This window comes from Alligator mississippiensis, chromosome 3 (genome assembly GCF_030867095.1).
Source record: "Alligator mississippiensis isolate rAllMis1 chromosome 3, rAllMis1, whole genome shotgun sequence".
NCBI classification, from domain to species: Eukaryota; Metazoa; Chordata; order Crocodylia; family Alligatoridae; genus Alligator; species Alligator mississippiensis.
The window spans coordinates 150,094,785-150,120,391 of record NC_081826.1 but is presented as its reverse complement, the minus strand read 5'-3'; the positions used below and the strand labels follow the sequence as shown (position 1 = coordinate 150,120,391).

Below are 25,607 nucleotides of genomic sequence, written 5' to 3'. Positions count from 1 at the left end.
CAAAAGGATCTTGACAAATTGGAAAGCTGAGCTAAAGCTAACAGGATGAAGTTAAATGAAGACAAATGCAAGGCGCTATACCTCAGGAGGAATAATCAAAAACACAAATATAAAATGTGTGACATCTGGTTGGATGGAAGCTTTATGGAAGAGGATTTGGGAATGTTGATACATTACAGACTGAACATGAGTCTGCAGTATGATGCAGCTGCACAAAAGGTAAATGCAGTTTTGGGATGCATCAATAGAAACATTAGGTGCAAGACACAGGAGGTGATAGCGCCTCTCTATTCAGCACTGTTAGGCCTCATCTGGAATACTGCATGCAGTTCTGGGCTCCACATTTTAAAAAGGATGTGGAAAAGTTAGCGAGGGTCCAGAGGTGGGCAATAAAGCAAGTGGTATGAGGAGAGGCTGAAGGAGCTAGGCATGTTCAGCTTATGGAACAGGCACTTAAAAGGGGACATGATGGCAGTCTTCAAATACTTGAAGGGCTGCCATAAAGAATAGGGACAGTACCTTTTCTCTCTTGCTGCATAGGAGGATGCAGATCAATGGCTTGAAGTTGCAGCAAAGTGAGCTTAGAAGAGGTTGGACAGTCACTGGTCAGGGATGATTTAGGAGTAACTATTCCTATGTTCTACTATGGGTATTTCCCATGCTTCTGGTCTTTGCTGATTGCCTCCACCCCACCTTTCTGCTCCACTCAAGGTCAGACAGATCACCATATTTGGGGAAGGAATTTTACCCCATGGTCAGGTTGGTATCCTGCCTTAACGCTGTAGTGGCAGGCATGGCCTTCTACCCAGGGTCTCTTGAGCATATATTGACAATGTTTCATAGAAGCAGGACATTGGCTGCCATGGTTTTCTTGCTTTACTTGTGGCAGGTTAGCATGTTAGGGCTGTGTTGTGTTAGGGTTGATGGTAGTGGTATGTAGAGTTTAGATTATGGATTGTAGAGGATGGTTTGGATCGGGACAATCCTGCCTCAGGGGAGGGGCTGGACTAGACGACCCCTGGGGGTCCCTTCCTGCCCTACTTCTCTGTGATTTTGTAATTCTATGACAGTCCCCAAAATTCTTTTTCTGCAAGGCTTAGCTATTTCACAAGATCTGCCTTGAACTCATATACCCAGGCCAAAGCTGGCTGCATCCTTCCTGCCTCTATACCCTGCTTCTCCATGTCCTAGCCCCTCCATCTCTTTTCTGCTCCACAGCCATCCCAGGGAAGAAGCACTATGCTGACATGGTCCATAGCAGGAAAAAAGTGCATGAAGACAAACTTCTTGCACCTGGGGCAGCTTTAGTGTGGTAAAGAAAAAAGCAATTTCAGTGATCAAGAGTGCAGGACAGGCCACTGTCTGGTTTTGGCCTTAAGTGCTGACGTTTCTAACCCATCTGGTTAGTTGTGGAAAACTGACCCTGTGCCATCACTGAGGCACTTTAAAACATTTTGTCACACACATGCAACATCATGACTTTGCAAGAGTAAGCAGCCACCCCTTTGGCTGAGTGGGTGTTCATTGGGGCACGGTGCACTAACCAGGCTTCTCCAGGCTGGGCATCACAGTGGCAGCATGTCACTGACCTCGGCCACTCTTACACATAGGAACTAGGCAGGGGGGGTCACACTCGATGATCTGTTGAGGTCCCTTCTGACCCTAGCTCTATGAATCTATGTAAAGATGATAAAGAGGGCAAGTCCTATGAGGAGAGGCTGAAAGAGATAGGCATGTTCAGCTTGTGGAAAAAGGTGCTTAAGAGGGGATATGATAGCAGTCTTCAAATACTTAAAGAAAAGGGAGAATGCCTTCCCTCTCTTGCCACAGAGAGAATCTCCATCACTGGAGATGTTCAAGAAGAGGTTGGACAATCACTGGTCAGGGATGATCTAGCTTATGTTCTGCTACAGGCTCTTCCCATGCTTCTGGGCTTTGCTCATTGCCACATGGGGCCAGAAGTGACTTTTTCCCCCCCTTCCTGCTGCTATTTGTGATAGGGTTTTTTTCCCTCCTCTCTTTTTTAAAGCCTTCGCAAAGGCATTGTGTGTTGGCTGCAGCCATGGCTAGGGATTTTGACTGAGGTGTGCCAATGCTCCTACTGAAACTTAAAGCTGGAGGTTCCTGGCTAGAGGGTCTTGCCCCTCTACTCAGGGTCAGACTGATCACCATAGTCAGGGGCAGAAGGGAATTTTACCCTGCAGACAGATTGGTATGGGCTGGGGGGTTCTACCTTCTTTTGTAGCAGGGAGAGCAGATCTCTTGTCTTTCTCTCAAACATATTTTAGCCACTTTTGCAGCAGGATATTGGCCACTGCGGTCCCCCTGCTTTGCCTGTGGCAAGTTAGGGAGGGGATGCAAAATAGGGCCCGTGGGCCAGATCCAGCCTGCCAACTGATTGGCTCCATCTGGCAGCTGCCCCCATGTGGGGTCAAGCCCCACCTGCTCCCACTGGGGCAGCCCATGCTGTGCTCCTACCAGCCCAGGCCCTGCCACAGCTTGTAGTAGGGCTGTTCCCAGTGTGGCTGCAGCTGGGCCAGCACACGCTGCTCTGCTCCCCTTGCCTCCAGTGGCACCTCCTCCTGCTCCTGTCCCTGTTGTGCTGCTCCGGGCAGGAAGCTTCAACAAGGAAGCTCCTGCTGGAGGCGAGGGGAGCAGAGCAACACCCAGCCAGCTGCAACCACACCGGGAACAGCCCCACTACAAGGTGCACGCTGGCCAGCACAGTATGGGCTGCCTTGCCCAAGGCAGCTGTGAACCAAGTGCGCTCTGTTGCACACACCCCTTGCCTTCCCTTCTCTCCCCTCACCCCCAGCTGGCTCCCAGGCAGTCCGTTTACCCACCCACACACACAACCCCTCCATATGCACCCATACACAAGGCAGGGCATGCAGGGAGCAGATCATGCCCGTCTTGCTCCCAAACACTGCTCTTCACCCATCCAAAGCCCATAGGGAGCTTTGGGGTAAGTTGTTGCGGGGGCAGAGGGAGGGGGTACTGACCTGGCTTGCGACAATTCATCCAAACTCCTTATGTAGCCCTTGGGCCCAAATAATTGCCTGCTCCTGGGTTAGGGTGTTGTATCTTGTGCTGTGGCAGTGTTGACTGTGGAGTTTCCTAAGATGTTAGAGAATGGATGTAGATAGAATTCTCTATTATCTAAATATTGAATATTCTAATATATAAAGGGCTTGGTCTGTTTGTCTGTAACACTTTTGGACAACTGCACATGCACTGCCAAGAGGGCCGGTAGCAATTGGCTGCAGTGGCAGGACTGTTTACAAGGCTGGCCCCAAAAGGGCGAGGGGGAGGGGCGGGGAAAGGGGCATGTATACACTCCCTGAAACACTGTTATTTATGACAGGCAATTGGCTAGTAAATCCTATATTTATATAGAATCTCTGTCCTTGGAGGTTTTTAAGACCTGACTAATCAAAGCTTTGGCTGGCATGATCTAGTTGGAGATGGTCCTGCTTTGAGCAGGGGGTTGGACTAGATGACCTCCTGAGGTCCCTTCTAGCCCTCATTTTCTATGATCCTAACAGCTTCAATCACCTTGACACTGAAGCAAACGTTGGCATCATGGGGTGTACAAATGCAAATATGTTGGCCTGGTTATCCATAGGCCCTCACAGGTGTTACATTTATGGCAGAATTAGTAGGTTAATTACACCATAAATTGTAATGGCACAAATCCAGCCAATTTATGGCATAAGATGATGGCAAACCAGCCACCAAGACCTTCCACATTTGATGTGGAATATCTTTGACTGGTTTGTATCTTATTTAAAAATTGGAAGTATGGCATATCCTAAATCCAGGGCTGCCTCTGCCTAACCCCGACTGTAACAGGGAGCATAGGGCTCCTGTTACCTTAAGAGGGGGACACAGCATTAGAGGGCTGTAATCAAGTGGGCAACTATGATAGATATAGCTGTGGGAAATTAAGCAGCCTGAGGAAGCTGAAAAGAGACTCAATAGGACAGTGAGAGACTGCTTAAGGGCTAGCTGCCTGACCATAGGCAGAAAAGGTCCAGGCAGGTAGGAAGGCAAGAAGTACAGCTCAGTGGCTTGCACTGCAGTGCCTGAGAGCAGACTGTAGTGGATCAGAGGGGTTTTGGTATTAGGCTAAGTAGAAACTCCTGGGCAAGGTAGAAGAAGCCTTGCAACTAGAAAGGGCAGAGCCCCAACACATAGGAAGTCTGGCTCCCAAACCAGCCTGGCCCTGACCCCTACTGAGGGCAGACTTCCTACCAGCCTGGGCTGCTGGAGACGGGAACCCAGGCAACACAGCTACCCAGGAAAGCTGAAGTGAGCTAGCAGATAGAAGGCAAGAGTTTGCTTGGACCCAGAGAGGCCAAGGAGGGACTTGTGTTTTGAGTATCAGGTGGTATAATACTGGAGAACTGGATCAATGCTTTGGGATGGTTTAGAAACCATGTAACAGTTTAGGCACTCTGCGTTTTGGACCCGGCACAAGGTGGGGGCAGTAGGACTGAGGCCATGGAGCTGACACCTGAAACAGTATGGCTGAGCTGAGGGAGTCCATGAGAGAAAAGGGGCCAACATTGGAAAGGCTGAGGCTTAAAAAGTTTAGCGTCTGAGAGGCAAACAGACAAATGGGCTGGGAAGCCCTCCAAACAGTGACTGACCCTATGCATGGCATGTGCATGGCAATAGGGGAGGCTGGAGGCTACAATTAAAAAGCATGATTATGACCAAAAGGGCATGTTTAGTTCATAGTTGCTAGGGTCAGAAGGGACCTGAATAGATCATCAGGCCTGACCCCCTGCCTTGGGCAGGAATGAGTGCTGGGATCACAATACCCCAGCCAGATATTTATCCAACCTCCTCTTGAAGACCCCCAAGTCAGGGGAGAGCACCACCTTCTTTGGGAGCCCATTCCAGAGCCTGGCAGCCCCAACTGTAAAGTAATGCCTCCTGCTATCCAGCCTGAATCTGCTCTCCATCAATTTGTGGTTGTTATTCCTTGTTATCCCAGGTGGTGCCCACGGGAACAGAGCCTCGCCTTTTTTCCACTGGTCCCCCCTGGTGAGTTTATAGACGGCCACCAGATCCCCTCTCAGTCTGCTCTTGTGGAGGCTAGATAGATTCATACCCTTTAGTCTATCATCGTAGGACCTGACCCACTGCCCCCTGACCATGTGAGTGGCTAGGAAAGAGACAGGTTTGGGAGGATGGAGAGTACAGCAGGCAAGTCTGACTGCCAGGGTGCACTGGATGCTAGGGTTGGATCCCTAAGTCTGCTACACCAATGGTCACCTTATCGTTGGGATAGGGGATGGGGTAGCTCTGGGATCGAAGAGAGTCACCCTGTGCCCAATCCTGGAAGGCAACCCAAGTCAGGGGCTGCCCTTTTGTCATTGAAAGGCATTCAGTGCAGCCTGGTATCAGTGAACTGGTTCCCTGCACCCACAGTCACACAATTGGGATCATGCATAGCAGGGTGCACAATTTTTTGGAACCTAAGAAAATATATCTTCTCTCTCAATCAAATGTTCATGTTAACATCTGCCATGGGCCTTGCCCTGAAGCAAATATTGGTGTCTTGGGCTACACAAATGCAAAATATTGTTAGCATGTTACACTTATACTTTACTGCTGCAAGGTTAAACTATTTACTATGCTGTAAAAACTGGGTATGTACTGCATTAAGGAACAATTCAATTTATTGGTTATTATTATTATCAAACTAAGAAATGGTTATTCCATTTGTTAGTTATAACTGATACTACAAAGCCAAAGATATATCAAGATCTTTGCTAAAATTATACTCAGGGCAGACTACTGCATCTTTAAATATTATGTACCTAGAGAACTTTAGCTAGTTGAAACAATTAACTGTTGCATACTAAATGAAAACCATTTAAAAAGGCAGGTAATTTGTTAAGTCTTGGCATACATGACTGTCACAAAAAGCACAGGTAGAGATGATCTGGGATCTATACATGATCCTGCCACACAAGATCATTCTGTAGAATTCAGTGACTATCAGCAAGTCAAAGTCTACTGCAGTTTCCTCCTCAACTCCAGGGGAAATATTTATGCATCTTGCTAGGATATTGCAAGGCCTAATATGAAAGCACTAAACATCTTCAGCTGAAACATGCTATAGCAAGTGCACAATGTTTTTCAATACAGCAACATTTTCAGTGTTTCATATTTTCCTTGCAATTTAAGTCTAAGTACAATCTTCAGGAAACTGATCCCTTGGTCAATGCAGAAAGATCACAAAATAGTAACTGTCTGCATATTTATCAACTGTGATAGGAAAATACTGCCTTAAGAAAATGCTTTTGATAGTTTTTAAAATGTATAAGCTGCAGCTTCCTTCATGTTCATCTCAGAATTTCTAAAAGCAGATTTGTTAACAAAACACTGTTTGAAAAGAAAAGAGTCTTGCTTTACATATCAGAATTAGTGAGGTAAAACAATTCCAATGTGTAATAAAACTGAAAAATATGAATATTAAGAACAAAACAAGAACACCAAGGTGAAAAATAAAAGGCAAGACAAAATTGTATAAGTGTACATCATACATTTATTACTGAACAACTCTCTCAACTCCAAAATTGGGCACAGGGATTAAAAATAAAAACTCATTGCACTACTTAGTAAAGCATTACTAGTAATCTCATAAAAAATGTACAAATTTTGTTAAAAATTTATCAAGCCTTCAAATGATTTGGTTACAGATATTTATAATACACTTAAAACTACATGTTAAAATGATACAGGAGTATGATTTAAAGAAAACACTTGACAAAAATATGATTCCAACAAAACCCATAAGCTTTCATAATCAATTGCAAAATCTGAAACAAAAATAGAAAAATGAGGTAACTGAATATACCAAAGGGAAAAAACAAAAAAGCAAACCAAACCAAAACAAAAAACCACAACCCTAAACAACCCTCCCCAAAACTGAACACAAAAAAGAACAAAAAATCCAGCTCTTGTATTAAGGCCTAAAGATAACTCAAAAATATTTTTAGTAAGTAAAATGAAATAAAAAACCCCAAAAACCTAGACTGGTGGATCTCACTCCAAATACTACAAGTTGTAAATGTTAAAGCTGAGAAATCACATTCAAGAGACCATATAAAACAGTATACAACAAAAAGTTTACTTTGCACAAAAAAAATTCTGTAAATAAAGCCAAAAACTGAGACAAAGCTTGGGAGATATCTGTAGGCCTTGACATCCATTTAAAACAGAAAAAAAAATTAAGATGACTACTCATGCAAAATAAACACAGCAGTGCCAATATGGTAAAGCCAAGAGTTTATTGTTTTTAGGGGGAGTTGGGAATATGGGGAGAAGGCAACCAACATAAATATCTTACTGGATTCTGGTGCTGCCAGGCACCACTGCAGGCTGTGGAATTAAGACACAAAATGTGCATAACATGGCAGTTAACAGCTGAGCATGAATCCCCTTCCCTTCCTCTTTTGAAGGCCACAACAGGAAAAATATCAGCTGTAGCCAGACCGAGCTGATTCAGAACACAAGCATGTGTGCTGTTCTTACGCACTAACCACAGGAAGCAAGTCTGCACACATCTGCAAGAGTCCCATGCAAACAAAGAAACATTCTAGAAGAGATCAGCCACAAGAGTGCAACAATTAAATTCAGTATTTTACCAAATTAGACCCTACTGCCTCCTCAATCTCCAACTGCCTCACAGAACTTTACCTGGAAAAAGGGACACCACACACAAAGACTGCTCCAATTCAGCAAAGAGGACGGCTTTACCTCCATATTTGTAAAATGTGCCTTGGTAATTATGTATTTCTATCTAGCTTACAAAAAGTGCCTTATTTCCATGCTTTGTTCAAAGTGAATACTGACTATAGTAGTGTTTGTTATGGTTAAATCTGTACAGGTAGAAATTTTTTTTGCAGCTATATAAAAGACCCTAAGTATTATAAGACATATGTGGCTTACAGTTTTTTTTTTAAACACGTGATTTCATTTATTAAAAAAATAAAAAGTTTACTATATATTATTTAACCAGTTTGGTGTCATGTCATTGTGGCTATTCCATTCTGTAACACATCAGGGGAAAGCTGTAACCTTATGCTTTGCGATCATTTTGATTTAGTGTTCTTAAGTACTGATGGGTTTGGACAGACTGCCAAGTTTTGCATTCAGCTTCTGTAACTAAACAGAGGCAATAGCGTCTGGAAACATGGACAAAATTGTGCTTGTACTTTTTTTTTTGTTTTTAAACAGAACTACACACTGAGCTTGGTCTGTAGAGCCTTCATGAAGGGCAAGCAGCATGGAGAACATATAACACTGTCTGAAAATACAGCTGGATACTAAAGCATAGCAGCATAAAAAAAAGTATCAGACATGACACAGAATAAAAACTTAAAGCTGAGACTGGCAGCAAGTTACAGCAATATTGCTAGTTGTGCCACTTGTGCTATTGCAACCGAAGTATATTTAAGAGAAAGCATCATGACGCAAAAAAGTTACACATCTTGAAAGCTACGGTACATGTCAACCTAATTATTTCAATGAAACAAATTTTAGAGACCTTTAAGTCTGAAGTGTTAAGTGAAGCCAATTTTTCAACAGCATGGCTCACAGCATTATTCACAGGGCAGCTGAATGGAAGTTAACGCCTGTTTCACATAATTTGTTTTGATTGTGTACCAACATTCACTCTGGTAGCGAGCACTCTGGAGACTAATATTAAAATCAAGGGAGTTTCTTTTTTTATGCAAAAACCCATCACGACAGAGGGAAGGGCAGAAGCAGCATCCTACATCATTTGAACCAGGCAACAAATGAAAAAACCTTTTGGTGATGCAACAAAAAAGTCAGAAGTTCTCCTTCTCTGAGAAAATGCTAAAAATTTTATTTTGTTCACAAAGTTGCAGGAATAAAATTGTAACCTCTTACAAGTTTTTTAATTGTATACAAACTCCCTTGTGAATGACAAAGAATGCAAGTGATTTTAAAGCCAATGTTTATAAGCTAAATGATTCCGTACTCAAGTAGTACAATGGTCAGCAATGTGAAGAGCTGTTGCACAAGACTCGCATCGCAAGATCCTTTCAACTTCCATTTAGGACGAGTAATACGGTACTTCAGCATCTTCAAAACTCAAAAACTAATCTGAAATCAGTCGCACATAACTAAAACTGGCTAGAACAATTAAAAAGGAGAACAGGAACGCATCAACATTCAAATTACCTTTTGAAAATGTTAATATTGCTAACTGATTTTGTGCGATATTGCAACTTTATTGATAAAATAAGTAGTAAATTGGCAATTTTAAAATTTGGATTTTATAACATATGCTAAAAACAAGGCTATCGTGTATTGAGCAAATCAATGAACTCTTTAGTAGTACACTTAAAATCTCCAATGAAGGGGAAGCAGAACAGCTGTCTGAATAAAAAGTAAAAAGGTCTTTTCATACCATTAAGTACATTGGGGGAGGAAATATTAAATGCCTATAATTGCTGCACCCTTAGCATTCAGTGTGCAACTGCAAACACAAGGAAAGAAACCAGTGTACAGTACTAGTACTGTTTAAATAACACACAAGATTATACATTGCAGCATAATTAATACTACACACATACGTTCTCAGTACATGCTGGTATATAAGTTCTCTCACACACGCGCACCTCCTCACTAGCACACCTTCACACAGGCTCTCGCACACACCCATTCACACCGATCATTCCCACTCACAGTATCTGAAGGCTCTATATAAGGTAGATTGCTATATTGTTTGGAGCTACCACTTTTATAAAAGCACATGCTAAAAGATCACGTCCACTGTAATCTCGCAGCAACACTCGGAATGATCACACAAAACCCAGGGAATGTTAGTGCACACACAAAATTAAGCTAAAGAAAAAAAAAATCTTTGGAGTTCCAATCACACGGTTAGTATAACAATCCCATAATTGTGAAGACTAATTATAAGCTTTATAATTGATTAAATCACACAGTGCAAAGAAAGGTCCATTGACCCTTTTGTGTAAAGGGAAGGCTGGAAGCCACACGGGTAAGTTCAATGGATAGTTCGTATATACATGTGACTAGGAACACCCAAACTAGAATTGTGCTCTTAGATTGGTCATTCTGAATCACGATGCACTTCTGAAGCATCAGCTCTGCAAATTGGGCATGTACGATTTGCCTGTAAGACAGAAGTAAAACAAGATTTAACTGTGCTGGCCATGATACCTGGTAAGCCAAAATAAGACCTCTGTCCTCCAGACCTCAGAGTACCAAATAGGCACAGGCAAAGTGGAAGATCAATTAGGCTTGTACCCATTTTGCTGCTTTAGAGCGTGTGAAAGTGGCCTGGAAAAAGTCTGCCTTTATTTATTATTTATTTTTGCATTAGTCTTTTAGGTTTTACCTGTCCTAAAAGGCTCTGGAAAATGTAACATTGGGCCTGCCTGCACAATGAAAGTGTGCATACTACATGACCCAGGGTTCCCAGTGCGGGTGCAGCTCTGCCTCACCAGCAAAACCAGCTGTGTCAGGAAAAGTGCTGTTTGCCAGTGTAGTTATGTCTGTACTAAAAGCTTCTGCCAGCACAGCTACATCAGTGAGGGATCACAACTCTCTGAACTCCTGACTGCCATTGCTATGCAGCAGAAACATGCATGGAAGACATCACTGGTAAAAATATGCCACCCAAAGACACTGAAAGCTGAACAGCTGGAAAGAAAAGGGATTTTAGTCAGACTATCCAGAACTGTAGGGTTTTTATTTATTTTATACTAGCTCCCATTTAAATTCCTTCCCACAAAGACAAAGACCAAACTTTACATTTCTGACACTTTAAAGAAGACACTAAAAATAAAAGAACACTTAAAATGAAGCCAGTATTTAGAAAAACAATCCACTGGTAACAAAGTAAAAAATATTCCTAAAAAGGGGGAGGGGGGAATTAAAAATTAACCCTCTAAATCATTCTGCAATTTGAACTATAGTAGACATATGTAAGTATCAATCAAGTAAAAGTTTTTACAATTAGTGAGACGCTGGACTACCTGTGTTTATATTCTAAGGTGGCTAAGTTTATGGAAATGTTTTTTATTAGTGTAAGCCAAAAGGAATGTACACATGTATCTCTCTCTCAGTTACACTGTAATTTCTTGTATCAGCATCATAAAAATTTTAGGGGGAGAGATGAATAAGACTCAGTTCTGCAACCAAATTCTAAAGTGCACTTCTTAAGGGTTTCACAATTATTTGAAGGAATTCTCTCCTTAACAGTTTTGCATCTTATTTAAATATAATTCAGTTAAACTTGTTTAAAAATAAATAAAGATTTTCCTATATTAGACTGGTTAAAACAAAGTCAGAGGTCAACCTCTGATTATTTTGCAGTTTGTCATTTGTACTGTTAAATACTGTATCTAGTGGCAGTATTAATATACTGTAGCTCACTAAAAGCAAGCTGCAGAAAAAGCCAAAAATACAGGATAAACAAACCATAATTAACATCTTACTATCAGGGTAAATCAAATGAATGGTATATGAATAGCTTTGTAAGTTTTAACAGCACAGCTGTTTTTTTTAGGATCATTTTCCATAACAAAGTAATACATCAGAATACAATTTGGTTAATTTTATGAATTTCACTCCCTTTTATGAATTTTCACATATAACTTTGGTGCAAATCAGAAGATGTGCATAAGGAGTGGAAACTTGACTTAACTAGCTGTTACTTGGGGCAAGCATTTTGCAATAAGCACATGCAACTGCTTGATGAACTAGCGCTGAAACTGTTCTGTAGAAACTTTATAGCCAATATTTGTTCTTTTAAATACAATTTATTAAAATGTTCTACTTTAGAGGTTCTAAGATATATCTCTGGCATTTCAGCGACAGATTGCCCTAGAACAACCCTTGTAGGGCTCCAATAGTATCAGCAGAACCAAAACAGGACCAGACTTGTATTTACTTGTAGATATAATTATTTACAATTTTGCCAATCCAAAGTGCTTGGGCCTAGCAATCATGAGACTTTAAAAACAAACAAACATTTGGATTCTCTTTCTCTGCCTTTTGGTTTCCATGCCTTCTAGTGGAACACAGGTTACATTTTCAGGTGCTTCTTTACAACCACGAAGAGAAGAAACTACTCCCAGCCTCCCCCGGCAAGTAATTCCTGAGAGAGAGATCCCTGTGTTCACTTATCTTTACCGCTAATCAAGTACTTCAGTCCTTATAAACCATGTTAAATGCTTTGAGTTAACTGCTGAGACTATTATTTGCATTTTCCTCAGTTTGACACTAAAAAAGAGGAGGTCTTATACATTGCTTTGTGTGTTCAGAATTTTGCAGACTATTTATTTTATGCAAGTGACTTCCACTGAAATTTGAAAACATTATGAAAACATTTCCAATGATTTTTGGTGCTGCAGAAGCTTTAACATGTGAGAGGTTAAGTATGACCCCAAATTTAGTTTCAACCCTCCATCCTGTAAACCCAGGTACTATTATTCATGTATATTTGTTCAGCATTTCATTTACTTCATTGATCAACAGTGTTACTGTCTAGTATAACTGGTACTCTAAATGTAAGGCAGCTATTCTCTTGGCCTCAGGAAACCTATCAATGTGGTACTTCCTATACTCCATCAGAAAACAGCTGCTAGCAAAGCAACAGGATGGTTTAGACACCTGACCATAGTTATTAATATGATGCATCCTGAAAGAAAAACAACGTGCATAGCAGTATTATTCTCTAGTGATTCTTACATATACCTGTTTTATTTCAGGACTGCTGTAACCCAAAAAACATTTTGGGGCAGCATATATAGCAACTAAAACAAATCTGAATTGAATAAGATGCTGAACAAGTGTGAGAAGATGGAAATCAATACTTGCTGGCACCAAGTCTGGAAATGCAGCTAACAGAGCTTTCCTGATGCATTATCTAGATTGGTTGTTCTCAACCTTTTTTGTACTAGGACCCATCTGAAAAAATCAATGGCCATTCCCGACCTAGTGCATCTCGCCCCAGCCTCACAATGTGTGGGGTGGGGGGTAGGGCAGGGCGGTACCAAGCAGCCCCCTGCAGGCTGGAACTCTGCCAGCCTACCAGGGAAAAGCCAGTTTCCCATGTTTTCCTCCTTTAAAGGAGAATCCATTTTAAAAGTTTGTTGATCCATTTTATAAGTTTGTTTGTGACCCTTGCATATATTCTTGCAACCCGTTTTTGGGTCGCGACCCATGGGTTGAGAAAAGCTGATCTGGCTAATTGTACTCTTGTACTTTTCACTTTCTGTAGAGGAGCACCCTCTCTGATCTAATGCATTTCCCTTCCTAATGTTTTATTTAAATTATTTTGAAACAACTCTCTCTTGCTTTCGTATGTAAACCCAAAATTTTGTGGGAAAAGTTAATCATTTATATTTTTTTGTCTTGCTCCCATAACTCAGATTTATGGAATGAGCTACAAGGCTTTCAGTAGCTTAAGCTTTAAATGTTTTCTTCCTTTCAGATACCTCTCAGTACTTATATTTATCCCACCACCTCCAAACCCTATTTTAATATAAAATTACATCCACATGGGCACCGTAATGTAGAAATGAAAATCAATTTTGTCAGTCAAGATCATTCTCTTTATATTAATTTTTATATAACCTTAGTTTTGATAAGAGATGGAAAGACTCTTCTTTCATTAGTTGTTAGAAAATATTGCTATAGCACAAAGGAAACAGCACTTTCAGTCTGTGGGTTTTCCTATCCTTCATAAAAGGAAAAATACGAGATGAAATGCAATGAAAAATAAATACTACAAACCAAGTCATTATATAGTCTCTCTGAAGTAGATTTTTTTTTACCTTAAGCCATTTATCGACGCACTTGGCATGGAACTCGTGGTTACAGGGTAAGACTCTAAGTAGCTGCCTTGACTCAAAATCACACATGCACACTACACACCTAGAAAAAGATTGCAGAGTTTAAAAGATATTTGCTATTTCAGTACAAATTGGTATTGCATAACTTACTATGTATGTCTGCAATGGAGTACTGACGTAGCAGCAGTGAGGGAGCTGCATGGGAATAAACCTTTAGAAAAGACAGGTTATTCCAGTGTATACCAGAACTGCTCTCATGGCCTTTACTCTGGTTTCAACTCCCAGTGGAGGCCAGAGTTAATACTCACACTCACGGTGACTTCACCACCCTCACCAACAGCACAAATAGGATTTTATTACACTAATTTATAATACTTAAGTTAGCAGTTAACTGCTGAAGAATATGGTAATTGCAAACACCTTCCCAACGTTTCATTCTGTTTTAATATCAGGATAATGTTTCCTATCAATACGCATAATTTAAATTTTGAGTTGTCATTTTTTCCTCAAAATAGTTTAAGTTATTTTTCTGTTCAGTTATATGTTTTCTTATTGCATTCCTTACTAGATGGACACCATCAACTTTTCCTTTTTAAAAAACACATTTCTACAATAAAATCTCTTTCTACTGTTGTTATGAAAAACACTGACCATCAGGAAGATGGAAGATCAAAGAAATCTCTTTTAGCTTTTGGCTCTGAATTTGACCACACTTAAGTGTATTGTAGCTATAACTGCTCCTTTTTGTGTGGGTCTTTCAAACTGAAATAGAGAAATAAATTCTAAATGTAATACAATATAATTGTAAAACCATAAAAAGTGAAAAAGGTTTTCAGGGGCTGTACCAGAATACACATTTAACACAGGCTAAATTTCAAGTTGAGGATGCCCCTCTAAGATGCAGCACACTGAACAAATGACTGATAAATTTTAATTTTTATTTCAAATGTAGATTAATCAAATTTAAAACTTAATGCATCCCTACATTCCAAAGCTTTTGAAGATGGCATTTTGGGCTTCAAATTAATTTAACAGAGAAACATTCTGACTTGCATTTAGAGCTCTCATGTATTACACAGTATATGGCTACTTCACACTCCAATCTAGAGGGATCAAGAAGTCCACATGATGGATATGAAATCAAGAGGCAAGAATAATGTACTCACAAAGTCTGTTCTGACTGGTGGTTGTTTGGATTGAACCTGTAGGATGGAAGCTGTTCAATGTCTGCTTTTGTTAGTCCTCGTGGTTTGGCCTCTCCCAAACGTTCTGCCAAATTCAGCAGTGCCTGCAGAACAAGTTTTTCCTTTGTAAACATGCTGGTCAAGTGAGCAGCTCCAGCTCTAGAAGAACTGCAATTAGAGGTGCACTGATACATCGGTTCAATATTGGATCAACACCGATATAAAGAAAAATTGGCTGCATTGGAAATTAGCTTTTTTTTTGCCTGATGTGGCTGATAATGTGACCAATACATGCCCTGTGCATGTGCGCAGCCACAGTGCAGCACATAGGTGGCGAAGAGCATAGCCCAGCAGTGTGGAGAGCTGTGTCCAGCTGGTAAGTCTGTTGTAGTGGAAGGGGAGGGAAGGGGAATGGGGGGCATATATCAAGGCCACTGTGGTGAGGAAGGCAGTGGGGCTGGGGCAGGGGCTGCCCTGCTGGGCCTTGGCATGGGATGGAGCTGTGGCTTGTCCGGGGTGGTGAGTGGGGAGGTGGTGGGGGTTCCAGCCACTGCACGAGCTCTGGGAGGGCACAGGGGACATGTGCCCCCTGCTCTGTGTGGGGCAAGGCAGACTGTCGTTGTGGGCTGGAGCCAGGGCTGCGCCAGGCTCTTCCTGGCAGGGGCTGGGCTGGGCTGTGCTCAGGGCAGACGGTGGAGCCGCTGGGAGGAGTTGCAGGGGCTACGGCGAATATTGGGGCATCTTCTGCCCTGCCCCCATAATGCCTCTCCCAGTGCTGCTGCCGCCTGCCCCCATTGGGAAGAACCCAGTGCAGCTCTGGCTCCAGCCTGCAGCAGCAGCCAGCCCTTGCCCCACGCAGATCTGGGGACACATACCCCCTCAGGATGCGCGCAGTGGCAGGAACTGCCCCCCCTTCCCGCAGCCCCCACCTCTCCCCACTGGGAGAGACCGTGGCTCTGTCCTGCACCCCACCCTGCCCAGGCAGCGCCTGCTCCAGCTCCACTCCTTCGCCACAGGGGCCTTGATCTGCACCTCCCACACCCCTTCCCCTTCAACAGGCTTATCAGCCAGACACTGCTCTTCAAGCTGCTGGGCTGCGTGTCGGAAATCGGATCGTTATCGGCTGCTATGCCTCCTTAAAAATCAGCTATCAATATCAGCCCAAAAAATCTCTATCGGTGCACCCCTAACTGCAATATATTTTTTGACATAAGAGGTCACTCTCTCTCTATGCAACACTGTCAAAAATTTTGACAAGAAGGATTTTGAATCTACATCTCCCTTCTCCCACAATAACAGGCTCCTGGAAAATACTGCTTTCATAGGTTGATCATAGATAAGGACCTTGTGTAAGAATGTTCTCTTCATGACATCTAAACCTTCATGATTTAATTGTTAATTGCTCCTGCAGAGACATTCACAGCACAATAAATATTTTGCTTTGAGAAGGGGTGGGATGAGGGAAACTAAAATAACAGTATGAATAACTGGAGGAAAGTTGCTCACCCTACTTACTAGGGCCAACTCAACTGCACAGTGCCATGTTGGAGACATAGCTTCTACTCAACACCTTGATAGGGTCACGGTATACAGTGACTGAAGTGACCAGACTGAAAGTATTCATGTGGCCATGTTCTATTTATAGGGCAGAAAGGCTGCTGGATAGGACGTGAAAATAGGAAAGAGAAAAGCTTTAATATTGTGCTGTCTGCCTCTGCTGGCTGAAAGGAACTGTAACCTCACTGTTGGGGCTGGGGTAGAAGACCAGAGAACAATTCCCTCAATTTAAAAACACACATGTGAAGCAACTATGCTCTAACAGAAGTGATTCCAGCATGTACTAGGTGGCTACCAATTCACTTAGGCATTTGCTTTGCCAATAAAAGCACCCAAGGTTACCCACTGCAATGCATTAGCTCAGGGCTGTCCAACTTCAAAGCCCCCAAGGCTCCACCAGGTGCACTGTGCTGATGCTCCTTGCCCCCAGCTAATCCATGCAGGCATGATCTTCCCCAACACAGCCCCAATCCTCCCCCACCTCCTGGCCTCATCCTCAGTTCCCTGTGCTGCTGCTTTGCCACACCCCCTGTGGCAAAGGCAACAAGCTGCAGCTGGAGGAGAGAGAGTGGGGAGCCTAGAGACTGTAAGTAGTCTGATATAGGGAGCAGCAGCTGGGTGAGAGCCCAAGGCCCCAGGGGCTGCACCTTAACTCCTCATATGTCACATGCAGCCCATGGGTTGCCAACTAGACAGCCCTGGCTTAATCCCAACTTTTCTCATCATGGTCTATATTGGAGAATGGATGAACTAGACCACTGGAATATGAATGTATTTTGCCAGCTTGTTACTTATATTATTCCTTCTCTAAATATTGTAAAAGTTACAATTTAACTTGTAACTTTCTCAGTATTTTTTAAAAATATTTTTCCCTAAAAATACACCTATAATTAAGATAAAAAACGATTAATGGAACTGCATTGTTTCACATTTAGTTGAATGTGTCTTGTGACATCACTGTTATTCTGAAACTCTAACACTATAGTAAGGCATGTAAAATGCATGAACTTGTCCTCTTGTTTGAGCTAGCTTTATTTAAATATTTAAAAATCAAATAAAACATAAAAAGAGAAAAGTAACAGCTAGAATGGAAAGATGGGCAACGTAATGATTACCAGTACTGGAGAACTCTGAAGGACAAACGCACACAAAATGCTACTAAGCACCTTGGTTTTTAACATCCAATACTAGAACAGGGAGAAAAAAGGCATTTCTAGATTCTAATTGCCACACGCATTACATATATTTAAATACAAAAAAAAAAGATTTAAGGGAAAGGATAATCAGTTCACTATGTGTACATTTGCATTTCATGAACTAACCTCGTAGTTTTCTACCTCCCCATCTTCCACATCCAGCTCAAAGCTGAAGGCAGGTCCAACTGCAGGGGGCACTGGAAGCATTGACCTGTTGAGGGAGCAAAGCAGGGATACAATTAACTACTTGTGAAAAGCAAAAGCATTGTTCCAGCACAGTCACATTCCATGTGGCTCTGCACTCATGACCTTTAGTACATACCAACTGTAATGGTCTTTAGAAGTTTTGTGAGGAAATTGTGTTCAGGCCAAGAATTAAAATTCTGAAGGTAGGCAAATTCTACCAACAAGGTTTCTCCAGCTAAGTTAATCATGCCAGGGGTTATGTTCAATGGACAGGAGCATTATACAATTCTGTCCTAAGATGCACAAGAAGTTGTTAGGTGTCAAAGTCACATAACAACGTTCTAGTTCACTATGTGCAGTGGCTCAGATCACATTGCGGGCTCTAGCAGAAAGTCTTTATGCAGTGTTTCAAAATTTGAATCTAGAACAGCTGATGTGGTGGGGGAAGGGTAACATCTGTGTACACCCTAAGACGGGGGCAGCCAACCTGCAGCACACGTGCCGTAAGTGGCACAGGCAGCCTGTGTGTATGGCATAGTTTCATAGTAGCTAGGGTCAGGAGGGACCTGAACAGATCATCTAGCCTGACCCCCTGCCACAGGCAGGAATGAATGCTGGGTTCACAAGACCCCAGACAGGTGATCATCCAACCTCCTCTTGAATTTGCATGTGGCAGATCAGGGAGGAGACGGGCAGCAGAGCGACAGGGAAGGAAGCAGAAAGCAGAGAAGCAGACCAGGCACGGAAGGGGATTGGAGTGGCACTTGGGGAGGGTATAGAACTAGTTTGTGGCATGCCTGCCAATGCCTTCTACTGGCCTGAGACATCTAAATTAGCTAAACAACTAAGCCTGACTCGCTATGAGTCACTAGGAGAGATGAGAGGGCCTGACCTTGAGTAACAGTAATGCTTGATGGCAGCACCTTCACCCATTTTTGTCCAGTAGCCTAGTGGTGACCCAAGACATAGGAAACCCCAGTTCTCAGGCATCCCCTCAAGGGAACCTAACCACTGACTACACATCACAGGGCAGAGTTCTGCTTACCAGGCCACAGAGCAGGCAGGACTGAAAGCACTTTCCTGCTTAGACTATGTTACTGTCAAAGAGAAAGCATCGGAGAGAGTCAGAAAAAGAACAAGCTAGACTCTGGCTCAGGGAAATGGATGATGCCCTGGTGGTAGCAGTGGGGGAGGGGAAGGTGCTACAGGAGAGAGGAGAAAAGGAAAGGCAGGGAAAGGGAGTGCTTGCTTCCAACATTGTGCTTTTTGATTTAGTCACTGGAAAAAACTGCAGGATGCTCCACACAGTGCTTCACCTACTTGAGTATACCCCTCATTTAGGATGGATCAGATGCTCAAACTGTGCTATTTGGAAAGCCTTCTAGTAACAGTCCTAACTACAGCATTTCTCCATGCAGAAGAAGAGGTCTCTTGGAAGACATGACCCAGAGTCCCCAGCAGGAAGGAGGAATGCGTCCATGTTTGGAAAGGGGAAAAAAATGAGCCTCGTAGGTTAGCTGTAGGAGACTCCAGGTCTCTCCAATTTTCCTTTCAGAAAGAAGTACATATGTGCACTACTCAAGCCTTCCCCCACCCTGTCACTAGCCCAGCCTGTTTTGTGGGACACTCGTTGAATTTTTCCATTGTCAGATCTCTCTTGAAATCACACTTCTGTGGCACCTCTCAGTACATGCCCAGTTTACAGAGAAAGGCACAATAAGGGTAAGTTCACTTGTTTTCAGATCATCCTGTGCACTGCAGGCCAGAGTCCCCCCACCTTAAATTGACACAGATCTGCACAGTCTAAGAAGATTTCCAAGACACTGTTGGCAGTGGTCCATTAGACCAGGGGTTTTCAACCTTTTTTAAGGAGTGCACCCCTTCTGGTGGGTACCCCTCCTGGACTGTACCCCCTGGATGAGCAGATGGGGGGGGTCCCCCCAGCAGCTGGTTGATGGGGGGGGGCGGCGGTGCTGGTGCCGCGTGCCACCTACCACCACCAGGGGGGATGCGGTGGCAGCATAGGCAAGTGGGGGTACTTGAGAAGCATACTTCCACAGCAGCAGGTGGTGGCGTGCTTCCCAAATATCCCTACTTCTCTGTGCTTCCATTGTGTACCCCCCGGGGTCTTCCCAAGTACCTCCAGGGCTATGCGTACCCCCAACTGACAACTCCTGCGTTAGACTATAGTGGGCAGAACAGAATTTAGCCCATACTGTATAGTTCTTTGATTTGTTAGTTATGTCTCAACATTACTGACGAAATCTTACATCCTGACTGTATTGTTAACTTGAGAATTAAAATACATAGCCACAGGACTGAGTCTTATATTTGGTTGGCTTTCTATATAGAAAAAAGAAAAAATGAACAGTGATGAGCAACCGAAAGCTTGACCTGGCTCCCAAATGCAAAAGCCTTGAAATGCTACTACATAAAATGCATATAATGAAGTGTGCAACTAGACCTATTTGCACATGGAGAGTAGATCCCACTGCACATTCACATGTGCCTATGCATACATATTACATACAATTGGCCCAGGGAGGAGACTTGGGATTTCTGCATCTGGGGAGTGAGATGAAGTCATGGGCACATAATTTGGGGTCTTTTAATTTTAAAACCAGCAGCTTTAATCCCCCAAATTAGGATGACTCATCTTTATAGTTAAAAATGAAACACAAAGCATCAGGCAAATCATGACTTAAGATTTCTACAGCACTGTGAATTTGGTCTTATTGTATATGGTTTGAGATGCTGAGAAGCTGACAAGAAGACAGGGGGACACAAGATCTGGGCATGTTTTGACAAGAATGCAAATTCAAAACTCCTGCAAGTTCAGTGGATCTCAGATTAAAGTCTAACTGTAGTGTCATCTAGATCAGCAGAATGTGCTCTGCCAGACACTGCAGGTGTGTGGATCAGTAGTTCCTTTCCAATGCCTCCTTTAAGACACAGGGAGGGATGAAAATATTTACCTTTCTTTTTTTGAGAATTTTATGTTTATTTGGAAAGGAGACGCAGCACACACCAAACATGCACAGGCAGAATTGGGCTTTTCAACCATCACTTTTCAACTCCACTCCAAGTAAGCCAGTGATAATCTTCAACTTGAGCATCTCCTTTCACCTGGTTAGAGAACCTGTTGGCTGGGTGCATGACAGAATTTCAAAGGCTACAATGGATCAGTAGTTCAGCTAATAACAAGTGTTACAGCACAGGATGCTCCCTTTAGTTTTCGATAAATTGTTTCAAACAGAGCAAAGTTACTTATTCCTGAATAAGGACTGGGCATAGAAGTTAAAGTTTTCATACTAAGTTTATCTCAGTAATGTAACCCAATAAAGGAGTATGCCAGGGAACAGTTGTCTGTCTGTCTACTGTTCAAGATGGGCAAATTCTGAAAAGAATTTCACAGGGACAAGTCTCATGTCCAACTGCGACTACATCACCACCAAATTTTACATTTCTACTACTGGCTGCTTTGAATAGCGCTGTCAAGATGGAGTAAAAACTTAAATAGAATTGCAAGTAAGCTCTTTTAACTCTATTCCTTCTCGAAAAAATGTTTTGCTCTTGGGCAAACCCTAAATGTGGAAAATATGAGGTTATTTGTAACTGAATGAGATTCCTTATTATGGAAATGTTTAAGCAAATCACTTACAGACACTGGTACATCCATTCCTACAAGTGAACAGTTTCTACACTTATGGCAGAAACTAACATCTACTTTGAAAGGGTCATTTGAAAAAAAAAGAAAAAGTACATAAAAGTTATTTAACAGGTTAGAAAAGGTTTCCCAGAGGACTTACAGCACATATGGTAATAGGCTGGGATGGTAAGGATGTGGTGGTATTGGCTGCTGGGAACGATACCTGCTGCGCCCAGTAAGTCTTCGAGGCATAAATGGTGGATAAGGCTATGAAGAGAAAGAAAATAAGCTTTAGTATTTTATTGTTAAACTAGTATTATTTTAACCCGCTGTTGTGGTTCATTGTCTGCCATGTGGGAGACCTGGGTTTGATTCCCAGATACACATGTAACTACAGCCATCAAGGCACCAAGTGTCTGGACTTAGTCTGGCCTCTGGGTTCTGTCTCGATAATCTAAAGGGGGGTGGGGGTGGAAGGTCTGGGCAGCCTCCACTCCTTCATACTCCTGCCTAGACGTACACGATGCAGGGCCTGGTGACCTCTCATGCATACATCCTGATCCAGAAGGATTGACGGTTGCCTACTACTATTACTATTTTTAAAATGAGTTGAAATCTGATTTTTTTAAAGTGATGCATTATCTTTAAAAAAAAATCAAGTAGCTGCTTGAAACAATTTAGCTTTAAAAACAATTCCTAACAATAATATACAGAGCTCATGCCATTCTGTGCGAAACATCTATGATGCAAAAAGCACCTTGCACAAAACCTTTAAAAATGCTCCTTAAGGACCTAGCCAACACAAGTTGTGGTTGTGTGTGTGCAACCAGAGCTTCTTGCACATGGAGGAACCACAAATTCCAAACTAGAAGCAGCATGCCTTTTAAGTGGTGCAATATTTCATTAATATAATTATACCACCCCTTCTGTTATTATATGCTGCATCTTAACTATTGGTCTTTGCCAACATAGCCGGCAAACTTGTATAGGACAGACTACCCTAGAATAAGCTAATTGGTACAAGGTAGGGGTGTCAAACAAATCAGCTGGGGGCCATAACCCCTGCCAGCATCTAGGGGTTAACGCTGCCACCACTCACCTCCATCACTGCTTGCTGCCTGTTTTAGTCACCAACAGCAATTGAAAATGGTAAACTCAGTGGCAGGAAAGATGGGGGCTAGAGAGAACTTACTTCTGGTAGTGGCTGTATTAACCCCACTGGGTGTTGGCCATGCTGACAGTGGCTCTAGCAGATGCAGTGAGAAGCCCTGCAGGATGGATAACCCAGCTTCACGGGCCAGGTGTTTTTATACTAGAGATGTCAAACACCTTTATGTAGTGTAACTATGTTCAGGCAAGGGAAGGGTTGTCAACACTAATTATACCTAGGTAGCCAAACATGCCTTACATGAGCTGTTAGTAATGTTAGTCTGAAGTCAAACAGAAGGTAGGAAAAGGTGGCACCTTAGGAACTAACCAGTTCAGATGCATGAGCTTCATAGACAATCTACTACGACAAACCACAAACCTTAGGGTTGTTGGTTGTAGCCATGTTGATCTAAGGACATAGGCAGACACAGTTCTTTGGTAGATATATCTTTTATTAGACCAACTAAATAGTTGGAAAAATTGTTCTTTGCAAGCTTTTGGGCACAAACACCCTTCTTCAGGCATAGGGAGAGTCTGCTGGTGTTTTGTGTGCTCTCCTGGGAAGAACAGATGAGCCTACGAACTTCACTTCATAAATCTAATGGATACAAAAAATCATGGACTAAATATAGACATTGGATTTATGGCATATTATATCCTGCCTGCCATCTGATAAACCCAGGTAACCCATCTGCATTTTACCACCTACTTTCTATCACCAGTTCAACACTCCCCTTTCCCCCCTCCCCACCTACACCTATAGTCTCCCATTCCCTCTGATCCTCATTACCATGCATTTAAATGTTCACAGACCTGCATTTTGCACATTGGCTTCTATTCTACCCAGGAGAGAACACAAAACACCAGCAGACTCTCCCTATGCAAGAAGATGGGAGTTTGTGCCTGAAAGCTTGCAAAGAACAATTTTCCAACTATTTATTTATTCTAATAAAAAAGATCACATCTACCCAAAGAACCTTGTCAACCACAAACCTACAATCTTTGACATATTCCCTCTACCCTCCTCACAGGAAATTAATTTATTTTCCTATGTTTGCAGCGCTTGTGAAGCTCTTCAGGTTTTCATATATCTTAACTGTCAGTATCACTGGACAAAAATTTCTCATACTGCCTATTAAGATGGGGAAATCAGCTGATATTTGGTCTTAGCTGGGATAGCCCCAGGACCAACTTGAGATCGCAGTCCAGTGTGGGCATCCCCAATCCAAATTGTCAGACCCCTGTGTACTGCAACTCTGGCCCAGATGCTGCGCAGAGTGGGATCAGGGGCTCCTGGCAATGTGAGAGGGAGCTGAAGGGCTTCTGCTGCTGGGGACTTTAAACCACACTGGAAACTCTAATTCTCTGTGCTGGGCAGCCTGGCAAGAGTAGCAAGAGTAGGATTTAAAATCCCCAATGTGGAAGATTGCAATGCTCTTTAAAGTTCTGCAATGTTCTTTAAAGTTCCCATGCATTAAGACCATGATGTGGGGTATGGGCAGTTGGGAGTTCCTGGCTCCCCTGCTACCCATGCCTCACATCATGAAGTGGTGCCTACAGCTATGGAGCAGAGCTCCTAGCTCCCCAGCTGCTTCTTCCATAGGCACCCAGGCAACTTAAAAGTGGGTGTGCAGTTGGGGCTTCCAGCTGCATGCTAATTTTTTTTTTAAATGGTGTGGAGTGCAGTGAGCCTGAGATTGAGAAGATGCACCCTGATGTTTGGCTAAAGGCACCCCCCTCCCACCATCTGCTTCTAAGGATCAGACAGATTTAGGTCCAGAACTTCATGCTACCCCCCCAGCCCAATCCCCATTGATTGGCTGGGGACAGCTGTATCCCAAACCCTGATGTTACCCCCTACCAGATTTCTATGCCTAGTTGAAGGTGGTGATCTGTGTCATGGGTGAGACCTAACATGGCACATGTTTACTTTAAGATAGGATACAAATGAGCAACAATGATGTAACATGTTGTGTGTGTAATATCTTTGTTGTTGGTTTACTGTATTATTACACCATAAGTTGGCCTCAGCATGTGGCCAGGTTACCATTTATGGTCAGTGTGTCAATTGCACTATATCTTAAACAAAGCATGTGTCAGGGCCCTATGTCTACACTGCAGATTGCAACGGAATGCAGAGAAATTATAGTTAGCTCAGGTTTGAGAAGCAGGCTTGGCCACAGCAAAAGAAAGCTTCACATAGGCTATTTTATGTTGCTTCTTGGCAGAGTAAGTTAGCCTGCACTGAATACCATGCTGCTGCAGCCAGACTCCTTCAAGTATCAGAGCCAACTTGTTTAAAGCAAAGCGTAAATCCAGCATACAATGTAAAGTCCAGAAAACATGAATTAAGTGATTTTAACTCTTATGTCCCTTTATTTCAAACCCTCGAAGGAGCATAGCTTGGTTAAAACATTCAAAATAGGGATTCTGGATGTAAAACAAGCTGTGGTCATGAAGTTTCTGTGCTGCAGTAGTGAACTGTGTTGAAATGTAGAAAGAATCTTTTTCTAAGCAACAGGCATTACAGGTTCTCTGGAAGTGACGTTTATCAAGTACTACTTGTAAATGAATCTCTGCCTTACCTTCTGCCTAACATGGCTAATGACCTCTTTATTCACCAACATCACCAATAAGCACCTTTGACTTTGTTAGAAAATCGAGATTAAACAAATTTTATGTAAAAAGTATGTAATGACAGCCTGTAACATAAGGCTACTCCTACTCAGGCTACTTCTCTCTCCTACTCAGAGCTGAGTTTTCAATAAAGTGTTTTTACTGTATTTTACAACCAATGCCAGGGGACCAA

General features: G+C 42.6%; 1 protein-coding gene across 5 annotated transcripts in view; it reads right to left on the bottom strand.

Annotated features, from left to right (window-relative positions):
- Nucleotides 1-7,288: 7,288 nt before the first annotated feature.
- The window catches only part of RNF38 (ring finger protein 38), a 232,280-nt gene continuing 213,961 nt past the window's right edge, over nucleotides 7,289-25,607 (bottom strand). For 4 of the 5 annotated variants that reach the window (XM_059724515.1, XM_059724517.1, XM_006268687.4 and 1 more), the window contains 5 exons: nucleotides 21,810-21,916; nucleotides 17,941-18,025; nucleotides 15,044-15,165; nucleotides 13,860-13,959; nucleotides 7,289-10,189 (listed from right to left, as the gene is read on the bottom strand). In XM_059724515.1, coding sequence (XP_059580498.1) covers nucleotides 10,127-10,189; nucleotides 13,860-13,959; nucleotides 15,044-15,165; nucleotides 17,941-18,025; nucleotides 21,810-21,916 — 477 coding nt within the window. In that variant the 3' untranslated portion in view covers nucleotides 7,289-10,126. Of the gene's footprint in view, nucleotides 10,190-13,859; nucleotides 13,960-14,528; nucleotides 14,640-15,043; nucleotides 15,166-17,940; nucleotides 18,026-21,809; nucleotides 21,917-25,607 lie in introns of those variants that run through there. The other variant, XR_009460904.1, reaches the window with a different exon arrangement.